General features: G+C 38.0%; 1 protein-coding gene across 1 annotated transcript; it reads right to left on the minus strand.

Annotated features, from left to right (window-relative positions):
* Positions 1–227: 227 nt before the first annotated feature.
* Positions 228–12043, minus strand: ppl (glycine cleavage system H protein, mitochondrial). Its single transcript, XM_076206471.1, has 5 exons — positions 11826–12043; positions 10867–10946; positions 10352–10415; positions 9405–9536; positions 228–923 (listed from the first exon to the last, which is right to left on the minus strand). Exons 1-5 carry the CDS (start codon positions 11953–11955, stop codon positions 829–831), a joined length of 501 nt encoding a protein of 166 aa, XP_076062586.1. The 5' UTR covers positions 11956–12043; the 3' UTR covers positions 228–828.
* Between the last annotated feature and the right edge of the window lie 383 nt (positions 12044–12426).

Below are 12426 nucleotides of genomic sequence, written 5' to 3' on the forward strand. Positions count from 1 at the left end.
CCCTTTAGTCTCCTCCCTCCCATACCTGTCAATCACTGTACCTTCTCCCTTGCAGTACTCCTTCATTATTATTCTCTCCTCCAATGCCATATTCCCTTACCTTTCTCCCACCCTACCCTACCTTACCTTTATATTCTTTTCCCATTTCCAGTCCCCTTTCCCATTCTCATCTGCTTCCCTCCCCATCTGTTGAGTTCTATGCACAAATATGACTAATGAAACACAAATATTATAAACACTTTATTAACAACTTCCATGTATCATAAATAGGGTGTCAGTAAGTACAAGACCCCTGGTAAAAAGTTGAAATGTAGGAATATGGTGTTATGTGCTGTGACGTAAAAGTAACAAAATGTTCTTCATAAATACAAAACCACAAACAGCAAATATCTGATATTAATATTGTGGGTCATATTGACATATTCCCACATCTACCATAGAAATTTTCAATATGAACGTGTTCCACATTTCTGCCTTAGGACCTAGGCTTGCTTCAACAAGGCTAGTAAACGCACATGGTTTTCTTACCACCAAATGGTCATGGTTGTAGTTCGTAGCTACAGTTGTATCATGATCAGGTTGTGGCACATCAGTGTAGGATTGAAACATAAGTATGAAGTGGTAAAACTGGGTGCTTGAACGAAAGGATATATGCATAAAATTCAAAACAATTTGCAACTCTATAAATCTCTCTATAATCATTAACATCCAGTTTTATACAAGTAGGATCTTAAGTAATGCTGACTAGCTGCATTACCTTTACAGTTTTTTTTTTTTAAACAAAGTTCATCTTAAAACCCCAGTCCTACCACTTATTCTTGTGGTTGGTCACTCTTGTTCTTTCAAGAATTGGGTATAACTTTCTTCTGTCATAAGGTCGTCAAACTCCTCTGGCACAGTCAACTCCAACTTGAATAACCATCCTGTTACAAAAAGATTTAAATGTAATTTACATGTACCATATATACCAAGGGTGGATTAACAGATACCTTCAACCACTCCTGATTCTAGCTATCTGGAAAGAAGCCCACACAACACCAATTATAAAAGAAAACTACCTGAAAATCTGATGTCAGACCAATTTCAATATAAATGACGTCTAAGCTGATGGAAACAGGAGTAGCAAAAACAAATGCAACAAAACTACCCACTTTCCATCCATCACATGGGGGGGGGGAGAGAGTAATAATAATAAATAAATAGATAAAAATGAATCAATAAATATATACATGTATATAATCAAAGACAGAAATATTCACTACAATGACAAATGTATGTATGTATGTATTTACCTAGTTGTATTTTACGGGAAGGGGAGCTATGCTCGTGGGGTCCCGTCTTCATATCTCATTTTATCTAAACTATTTTTAAATTCATGTATTGTTTTTGCACACACCACTTTCTCATCTAACTTGTTCCAACTGTCTATTACTCTGTGAGGAAAGCTGTTCTTTTTCAAATCTCTTCTATAGCTGTCTTTTTTTATTTTCTTTCCGTGTCCTCTTGTATTTCTGTCATCCCATTTTATCAGATTCTCTCTATCAGTAATTTCTATGCCTTTCATGATTCTGTAAATAGCTATCAAATCTCCTCTCTCTCTTCTTTGCTCTAGTGTCTGTAGTTTAAGTTTTTGTAGTCTCTCTTCATATGATAGTTTTGAGAGTGTTGGTGCCAGTTTTGTGATTGCTCTTTGTATTCTTTCAAGTTTTTTTATACATTTTTTTGTACTTGGTGACCATATCGTTGCTGCATATTCTAATCTTGGTCTTATCAGGGTGATTAGGATTTTCCTCACCATTTCTTCATCCAGGTATGTAAATGCCACTTTGATTGTTCTTATTAAATTATAAGTTTCTCCAAAAATCTTATTTATATGTTTCTCAGGTGACATATTATTCATAACAATGACTCCCAGGTCCTTCTCATTTTCTACTTTTTTTATTCCTTCTTCTCCCAAATTATATGATCCTGTTATTCTATTTTTGCTTTTTCCAAATTCCATTATACTACACTTTTTTGTATTGAACTCCATCTCCCACTTCCTACTCCATTCTTGTACTTTATTTAGATCCCTCTGTAGTGATTCACAATCTTCTTCAGTTTTCACTCTTTTCAGTAGTTTTGCATCATCTGCAAAGAAGCTCATATAGCTTTCAATTCCTTCATCCATATCATTAATATATATAGCAAACATTATTGGGGCCAGAACTGTTCCCTGCGGGACACCGCTTATTACTTCATTCCATTTTGAGTGATGATCTCTTATCACTACTCTCATTTTTCTTTCTTGCAAAAAGTCCTCCATCCAATTTAGCAATTTACCTTGTATTCCTCCTTCATATTCTAATTTCTTAAGCAACTTCTTATGTGGTACTTTGTCAAAAGCTTTTTTTAGGTCTAGAAATGCACAATCAGCCCATCCATCTCTTTCTTGTATTATATCTATTAGCCTTGAATAGAAACATATTAAATTGGTGACGCATGATCGTCCTTGTCTGAATCCAAATTGCCTTGGATTTAGTACGTTGTTTTTTTCCAAGTATTTTACCCATCTACTTTTGATAATTCTTTCACATATTTTTGCTATTGTACTTGTTAGAGAGACTGGTCTATAGTTGGTAGGTTCTTCTTTATTTCCTCCTTTATATATAGGTACTATATTTGCTTTTTTCCAATCTTCTGGAACTTTTCCTTCTTTTAAGGAACTGCTTATTATGCTATGTATTTTGTCTGCCAGTTCATTCCTGCATTCTTTCAGGATCCAGTTTGCTATTTCATCTGGCCCATGCGATTTTCTGACATCAAAATTACCCAAGTGTGTCAATATTTCATTCTTTGTTACTTCTATTTCTTCCATAGGGGGGACTTTTTCTTTCCACTCAATCTCTTCAGGTTGTATATTTTCCCTTGTAAACACTGATTTAAAATGTTTGTTCATAATTTCTGCCATTTCCATTTCCTCAGTGTATGCAACTCCTCCTTGTCTCAATTTCTCCAAGTCTTGTTTGTTTTTCAGTTTATTGTTTACAAATCTGTAGAATAGTTTTGGTTGATCTTTACACTTTTCTATAACATCTTTTTCATATTTTCTTTTTTTCTCTCTGCACTTTTGTACATATTCATTTCTATAACCAGTATATATTTTCCATTTTTCAGGTCTTCTGTCTTTTTTCCATCTGGTCCAGGCTTTGTCTCTTTTGTCTTTTAACTCCCTACAACTTTTGTTGTACCAGCATTTTACATATTCTTTTTCTTGTTTTTGTCTTGGGACATACTTTTCCACTCCTTTTTTGTAAATTTTTGTCAAAATATTCCATTTCTCTTCCACTGATGTTTCTTCTTTGTATATTTCTTCCCAGTTTTCTTGTTGGAAGAATTCTCTTATTTTATCAAAGTTTGTTTTTTCATACATCATTCTTCCTTTTCTATATTGTTCATTTCTTTTCATATATTTTTCTTCATTAAGTTCCAGTTCAATCAATATGTGGTCACTTTTACCTATTGGTGTTTTATATTCAATCTTGTCCACTATTCTAGGTTCAGATGTAATTATTAAGTCTAGCCTCGATGGTTCTTCTTCATTTCTATACCTAGTGTTCTCTTGTATCCATTGTGTCATTGAATGGTCAGTAATCATCTCAAGTAGAGCATTTCCCCATGAGTCATCACCACTCTTTACTGTCATTTCTTCCCAGCAGATTTCTTTGCAATTAAAGTCGCCCATCATAACTATTCTTCCTCCGTCTTCCATTATTTTAGTTAATGCTATCTTTGTGTCCTCTAGCATACTTTTATATTCACTCTCCTCCCATGAGGCTGTTTTCGGAGGCACATAATTGATCACAAATTTTCTGCTCTTCTTATCTCTGTCTTCCACTTCTATCATAATCATCTCTACTGTATTCTTTCCATATATGACACCTTTCACGTTTATATCCTTCTTAGTCAGGAACATAACTCCACCCCCTTGCTTTTTCTCTCTGTTTCTAATCCAATAATTGTATGCATCATGTCCTACACTGTTGGGTGGTAGTGGGCCTTTTAATTTTGTTTCTACAATTCCCATTATGTCCGGTTCTTTTTCTTTCAAATAATCATTCAGCTCATTCAATCCTGTTATTAATCCATCTATATTTGTGTAAGACACTCTTAGTTTTCTGCCACTTCCATTGTGTTCTCTGTTTCCCTTATGTTTTTCTTTTGTATGTCGAACTTCCTTAGTTTCATGTTCACTACTCTCCAATAGAATCTCTCTTTCTCTGACTCCGTTCTGTTCTCGTTTTTTGTCTTAGCTTCCAGTCTTTTCTGCTTTTCTTCCTCTCTTTCCTCTTTATTCATTTCTCTTTTTATCCATATCTTTTTGTGTTGTTCACTTGTTGCTAGTTTCCCTGTTTTGGATAAGATATTCTCTGCCGTTGTTTGTGACTTGAATTTAATCTTAATTGGTCTGGTCTTGTCTGTGCTATACTTTCCGAGTCTAAATTTCTCTTCGATTTGTTTCATAATTCCTGGTTCATCTTCCTGAACTGATTCTAGTAATTGGCTTACTTTTTCATTTTCCTCTTTGATTCTTGTGGTTCTATCTGTGTTGTGTTTCTCTTCCATTCCTAATATAATTATACATTTCTTCTTGTCTGCTAAATCCCTTACTATATTCTCCTTTTGTCTCATCACTTTAATAACCGAGTCTTCAGTATGTTCTTTCAATTGCTGTTTGACTATGTCAGTGAATGAAATCTTATTTCCTTCTTGGGTTTGCTTCCAATTTTTACTTTCTTTAGCTATTGTTTCTCTGTTTTCTTTACTATTCTTCTTCAATTCCTCATTCTCCCCCTTTACCTCTCTTAACTGTCTTTTTAGTTCTTCTATTTCATCAGTTAAGTTTTTATTCGCCTTTTCCAGTTCTTCCAATCTTTCAACCCTTTTTAAAATGGTGTTCATATGACCTAACCTACTCTCCAAGTCCTCGATCACCTTATCAACCTTCTTCTCTAGTCTTGTCAGTCGGGGGGGGGTTTGTGTCCCCCCCACTCTCTTTAAATCCCTTGAAAATATTCTCATCACTTTCTGCTATATTGCTCCTATCTATACCTCTAATCTTCACATTCCTATTAGACATGTTATCATCCAACTCGTCTTGGGGTCGTTTGTCTACCTTACGGCGGCCCGTCAGGGCCATTTCCTCCACCTCCTCATTACCTTCCATTTCCCCAGCAATCCCTCCCCCTCTCCTCTTTCCTTACTTTCCCACTACCCCACGAGCAATTTCCCCCCCCCCGGCAAATACAAAAAGGCACTTCTCTTTGCGTTGGTATCCACAATCTGCACTTTTCTTCAGAGCGTTCTTCAAGCCGTCCGTTCGTTGAAAGTGTATGTGTGTGTGTGTGTGTGTGTATATATATATATATATATATATATACATATATATATATTTGTACAACACTGAATGGGTCCCAGTGATTAGAGATACATTTTTAACAATCACAATGCACTTTAATTCTAAGCCATCAACATTGGGAGACTCAATGGAGGCCGACCTGCAGAAATTGAAATGAGGGACTGCCAAGGACTTGAACCCGGCGATCACATGACAAGTGCTGTAATAACTTACCAATTACGCTATCAAGATAGTGTAATTGGTAAGTTACTACAGCACTTGTCATGTGATCGCCAGGTTCGAGTCCTTGGCAGTCCCTCATTTCATTTTCTGCAGGTTGGCCTCCATTAAGTCTCCCAATGTTGATGGCTTAGAATTAAAGTGCATTGTGGTTGTTAAAATGGATATGTAAATGTAAATGTGTGTGTGTGTATATATATATACATATATATATATTATATATATATATATATATACACACACACACACATATATATAAAAAGACTATTCAATGGAGTCCATAAAGGAGCAATACATACATATATAGACAGCTTTTTTTTTTTTTCTTTTCTTTTCCCTTTACAAGGGAGGTAGCCACTTCCACCCATTTCATTCCATTCACCACTCCTCCCTCACTGTTTTCTCAACTCCTGGATGACAGATCATCCCTGCATCTTGCCCACTGCCCTGGGCCAGAAGCATACATACATACATACATATACCAAGGCTTTTTCCCCCTTCCAAGGGAGGTAGCCAAAAAGGGAAAGGCATAAAAAACACTCCCACCCATTTCATCCCTAAATACACTCCACACCCCTCCCACCCTTCCTCTCATCTGAGCACCTCCTGGATGACGGGTCATCCCTGCACCCTGCCCACCGCCCTGGGTCAGAAGCAGTGTTGCAAGACACAGTACATCCACAGCAAGGCCGCTTCATTTAATCGGCGACCCCCCCTCTCCGTCCCCCTTTGCATATAAGGAGAGGACGGGGAGAAATCCCTTCGGGCTGCGTCAAAATTTACTCACACATACTACCCCACCCCCCACCCCCCTGCCCATTCCTCCTCATGCAGTCACAACATCATCCATATACAACCATTCTCCACTCACCTCTGTCTTCCGTCCTCTCCCTTCCTTCCTCAACAGACATTCCCCTCTTCCCCAAAGCCCCCTTCACCCCATCCATCCACCTCATCCTAGGACGTCCCCTCATGTTCATTCCCTCCACATCTGCCTTCCATACCTCTTTTACTAGTCTTTCTTCACTCATTCTTTCCATGTGTCCAAACCATCCTAATATTCTTTCATCAACCCTCTCTCCCAAATCCTTTTTCACCCCTGTTCTCCTCCTCACCTCCTCATTTCTCACTCTATCTAGCCTAGTAACCCCCACCATACTTCTCAGACACCTCATCTCAAACACATTCAAACTCCTTCTCTCTTCTTCTCTTATGTTCCACGTTTCTGCCCCATACAGTGCTGTTGGCACAATCACTCCTTCATACAGTCTCCTCTTCGCATCCATTCCCAAATGTCTATTTCTCATTACACTCTTTAAACCACCAAGGCATTTACTTGCTTCTCTCAATCTACATTCTACCTCCACCTTTTCCTGCTACACTTGCACCCAAGTATCTAAAACTATCCACTTCCTCCAGTCGCTCTCCCTTAATGTTCACTTCCAGTCTACTGCCACTTTCACCCCTTGTACATCTCATCACCTTACTTTTACCCACATTTATCTTTAGCTTTCTTCTATCACATACTCTCCCAAACTCTGCCACCAGCTTCCTCAATCCCTCCTCTGACCCTGCCACAAGCGCAGTGTCGTCCGCAAACAACAGCTGGCTCACCTCCCACTTTTCTCCATTTTCTTTAACCATCTCCAATCCCTGACTCACTACCCTAGTATTCACCTCTCGCACCACCCCATCCATGTATAAGTTGAAGAGCCAGGGCGACATAACGCATCCTTGACGAAGTCCCACCTTTACTTCAAACCACTCACTCTCTCCATTTCCAATCCTAACACATGTTCTACTACTCACATAAAAACTCTTGACAGCTCCCAAAAGCTTTCCTCCTATCCCATAAATCTGCATAACCTCCCACAGTGCCTTTCTGTCTACCCTATCATAAGCCTTTTCCAGATCCATAAAAGCCCAAAAAACATCCTTCCCCTTTCCTATAGCTTTCTCACATATCTGTCTTACCACAAAGATCTGATCTACACAACCTCTACCCGTCCTAAATCCACACTGTTCCTCCTGGGCCAGAAGCAACATAGCAAAACATGGCACATCCACAGCAAGGAAGGCCGCTTCATTTAATTGGCAACCCCCCTTTCTGTCCCCTTGTGCAGAAAAAGAGAATATGGGGAGAAATTGCTTCAGGTTGCATCAAAATATCATTCACACATAACCCCCCCATTCCCCACTATTCCCTTCCATGCATCATAGCATAATTCATACACAACCATTTTCCACTCACCCCTATTTTCTGTCTTCTCTCTTCCTAAAGGAGCAACATTCTCATCTATACTAATTCACCTCTTCATGAGTGATCTCCAAACACTAGATCTAAAATTTAGCACATTTGCACTATGTGGATAACCTGAATATAATGCAGCACAGAAAATACAAAATAGCGACTAAAAACACCCAAGCCATTCTAGACAAGATATGTGGCTCAGAAAAATAGTCCTCGCCACTTTTCATACACGACTTCAGCCACAAGTCCGATACAACTTTAAATCATCATGAATATAAACCTTCTAAAATCAAATACAAGTACATACAATGGATGGAAGAAGGTATCTGATTACTGTGTACAAATAAACTCTCACCCAAAAAACCTTTTATCACCTACCCTGACCCACCCAACACATACAATCCTCCACCCCCAAAAAATGTAAAAACCTCCTATACAAACCCCCACCCCCCTCTAATTCACTACAACTTAATCCATTCAAAGAAAAATTGCAACTATCTACAAAAAAAACTGAGGTGTGCACATCAACCATGCCACTCATAAATGTTCATCCTGCAATAAAAACCTGATTGCATTTGTTTACAATAAACCTAACTAGGTAGATGTACATACATACACTTAAAGGCTATACCATATACCTATCCCCTTCACTATCCTCTCCCTACACAAGCTAAACATGGAGGTATATTCATATTTGTCCCCTTTTCCTTTGTATAGCAGAACTATACATGCACTCCTTCAGTCCACAGGAACACCTCCTTTTGGCACATACCAATCTCAGTAGTCATTCTACATTAACTACTACTTTCACTAAACACCCAGGATTTCTGTAAATGTATGTATTTTTTTTACACCATTTCACAAAGAGCTGACTATCTGTGACAACGCCCCTCCTGCTATTTTCATTTGATGAGATAGAAATAGTCCCACACTAATAAACGGATAACAGCCCAAAGTTTCTTACCAGAAATCTATGGTAGGGCCCATGGGCTGTTGATTTCCAATTAATGCAACTTTAGGCAACAATTATAAACATTTCTCCACAAGTGAATCACCTAACAGGGCCTCATTGCCATTTTTCTTAATAGTTATCTTTTACAGACTCTCCAAGTCTATCAGCATTCTTTTGTATTGATTTTCACTTTATGCTCTTGCATTAGCAGGGACGACATATGCCACTCAATTCTTTTAAACATATTCTATACATTACTTCATTCCATAAATCTGACTCCGTATAAACACATTATCATGATATTTTGAAGCTCTACAACATTTTTCATCATGAATTAAGAAAAATTGATCAAGGCCAAAGTATGAAGGTTGGAAGAAATAGCACATACAAGTTGGGCATAGATATCCACATCAACCAACAAAAGGGTTAAAAAATGTACTAGTGGTATAAGCTACATTATGGAAAAATAAGTGCCTTTCATGGCAGTAATGCTATATGATATTCATTCAACAAATCTTTTTAAAACCTAAAGACGGTTTCAACAGTCATATGTGAATCTATCAAAACAAAGAAAAATATTTTACCTTCATCCTCGCAACTCTGATTAATAAGGCCAGGCTGATCTTCCACTTGGGAATTTATTTCAATGACTTTTCCCGACACTGGGCAGTAAAGTTCACTAGCTGCTTTAACACTCTCCAGTGCTCCACACTCCTCTGTTTAAAGTAGAACAATATAATTCAAATTTTAAACATGTTAATTCATGAGAGAGAGAGAGAGGGGGGGGGATAGGGGGACAAGATAGTACTGTATTTTATATTGTCAGAAATAACCAGCACCTTTAGCCTTGTGAATAATGTTGAAGGGGGGGGGGGGTACAGTATTATAGGGAAATTGGGGAAAAATGGAGGTAGTAGTATAGTGGGAGATAGGGTAGAGGGGTGACAGTGGAGGCAGAGGGTAGGAAGGACAAGAGGTAGTGAATTGTGAGGGGTAGGGAAAACAAGATCTGTAAGAGGTAACAAGGGTAGTGGAGATGAGGGACGGGGGTGAAGAGCTGATGTCATGTAGGGTGCTGCCAAGCTGTGATGTTGTCTAGTCCTACCATATGGCAATCACTAGACCAACACCTCTACCTGTGTGAATTATGACCAAGGGCTTCCACAAATTACCATCTCTTGGCCCACCATCGCACACCATTGTCAGTGGACTTATGGTAGTTAATTGGAAGAATGATATTACTATTAGTGGAAGAAAAGCTTAACAGGGACTGAATATATTATCAGTTTCAGTGGCTGCTTCACTCTCCATATAAACTCCTGGATGGGAATCTAATGCAGGGCACCACAAAGAAATGCAGAGACAACAGTTGGTTGTCCTTCACTCTGGTTTCCAATCCTGCTTCAAGATCTTGCCTCCCTCTTGAGGCAGGTGATGAGGACTGCCAGACCTCAAAACAGAATTCACACCGAGTGGGGAGTATCTCACCCCCGAGAGAGAAGGAACAAGAGAAAGAAAAGGAGAGGCTTACCCATTTGTGGAAATTCACTTCCAACTTCTGGTAGTTGTGCGTACACAATATCTCCAAGGGCCTCCTGTATCGGACAAAAATCCAATTGTAATTATCTATTTCTATTTTTTTTTTTTTTTTTTTTACAGCAATTCAGTTGACCCATCTATTATTTCTATAGAAAATACCTTTCACAAAAACCAACCAGTGCATTTTTTTTATTCAACAGGTAGAATGTGGAGGTCTTGCCATCAGCATTTTCCACCACATACCTAAACCTTAATCTAATTTGTAACCAATGTATAAAGACAAAGACCTTCTTTTAGCATTTGGTATTACAATATGAATATCTTCATCTGAATCGTAACATTCTCAAGTAATAAACAAGTCAACAGGAAATAGTGATATGGGAAGAGGTACAGTGTCTCCATGTTTAACAAAACTGAATACAGAAAGCATGTGTGAAAGGATTACCACACTGTGACCCTGGGTTACCCTAGCTCACTTAAACCACTAGCATGCAGCTGAACCCTTACCTGTGCATAGTTGGTAATTCCTATGGTACCAATGTTGCCATCTACCAAGACCCACTCGTGTTTTTCTGTGTACTTTCGGGCTGTCAGGCGAAAAAGTACAAATTCAATCTCATTTCTCTTTCATCTTGTAAAGTTCATATTTTTCTTGAAGATACAATTAAGAGTTACAGTATATGGGAAAGTGACCAGAAAACCATAATACAAAAATAAATCATGCATAGGCTTTTATCTACATGATAAAGCATTTGTACAAGTTTAAAAAATAAACTAAATAAATTTTACATCTTAAGATTGCAGTACCATTTTGGACAAAACCTACTAAATGTCTGTCTACCCAAGACTAGGAACTGGAAAATATAAATAATAAAATAAAATAACCCATTAACATCTCACAAATGCCAGTGAAGCTTAATTTCACTGACACATTTATGAACTATTGTACATAAACCTAATTTTAGTTCGATCTACCTAACCCAACATTACTAGTTGTATTACCAATCCACCACTCCCCACCAGCTAACCTACACCCAGCCACTATTTTACACAACAGACGATGACATATTTGGTTATTCACGTTTTTCGTTACTACATCGGGTACACAAATTAAGGAGTACTATGACTGGGCATTTCTAACGACAAAAATTAGCAAACTTTAATAGCTACGGCTGAGTGCGGTATCTTATCCATGGACGGTATACGTTACACAAATAGATCTCCTACATATGCCCTATATGTAAAGGTACCTATACTGACACGTTATCCCAACTACACTATATAACTCAACAGCAAATACTAGTTACAGGGATTTAGTTCAAAGTTATGTCGGAACGCACACCACCCGCTATTCAACTTTAGCGTGCGGTGCACCCAAAGTTATAGGTACACAATGTCACACCGTTGCACCTTTACCAAGAACTACGACTAACTTATATTAAATTGCTGTTTGAAATTGATCTTACCCGAAGAGCAAAGGTTCGAAGTGCTAACATTTCTTGCAATATACGTGAGAGACGGTAAGGCTTTCTGCAGCTGCAATGTGAGGATACGGGAAGAAAATGCCCGAGCACATATTAACGAGAACGTCGCCATGATGTCAGTCGTTACTCTTGGTAGGGGACTGGGGGAGAAAAGATACTAAACAGCTGTTGCGATGCCAGACAGCAATACTCTTTTCTCTCTTTGGAATTCCAATAACATATTATGAATATCTTCATGCATAAATAAAAGTTACTAATTATGACTGGGTATATAGTTGATTTTATGAATATATGTTAACAACAACACAATCTATCGACAATGTTCGATTTAGAAAAGTGTTTATATTAGAGCGGGATATTTAAGTTTTACTAATTATAAAATATGAACATCTTAGTTTTATTTAATTTACATTGAATTAACAATATAATAAAATCAATATTTTTTATAAATTTTATTCTCAAGTTAATGTGAAACCCAGATCTAAGTAGTCCTAAGGATGGCAACGGGATTCATCTACTAACGAACAACGATCTTAGTCTGGTTGTGCAATGAGCCGCAGCCTACCCGTAAGTACGAACACAA

The sequence above is a fragment of the Oratosquilla oratoria genome, chromosome 23, assembly GCF_046742065.1.
Source record: "Oratosquilla oratoria isolate Oo_2021 chromosome 23, ASM4674206v1, whole genome shotgun sequence".
In the NCBI taxonomy this organism is placed as follows: domain Eukaryota; kingdom Metazoa; phylum Arthropoda; class Malacostraca; order Stomatopoda; family Squillidae; genus Oratosquilla; species Oratosquilla oratoria.

Coding starts and splice junctions, on each gene's coding strand:
- ppl (XM_076206471.1), bottom strand. CDS start 11,955: ATGGCGACGTTCTCGTTAATATGTGCTCGGGCATTTTCTTCCCGTATC. Junction 10,947..11,825: donor TTCGAACCTTTGCTCTTCGG/GTAAGATCAATT, acceptor TTCGCCTGACAG/CCCGAAAGTACACAGAAAAA. Junction 924..9,404: donor TCAGAGTTGCGAGGATGAAG/GTAAAATATTTT, acceptor TTTTTGTAACAG/GATGGTTATTCAAGTTGGAG.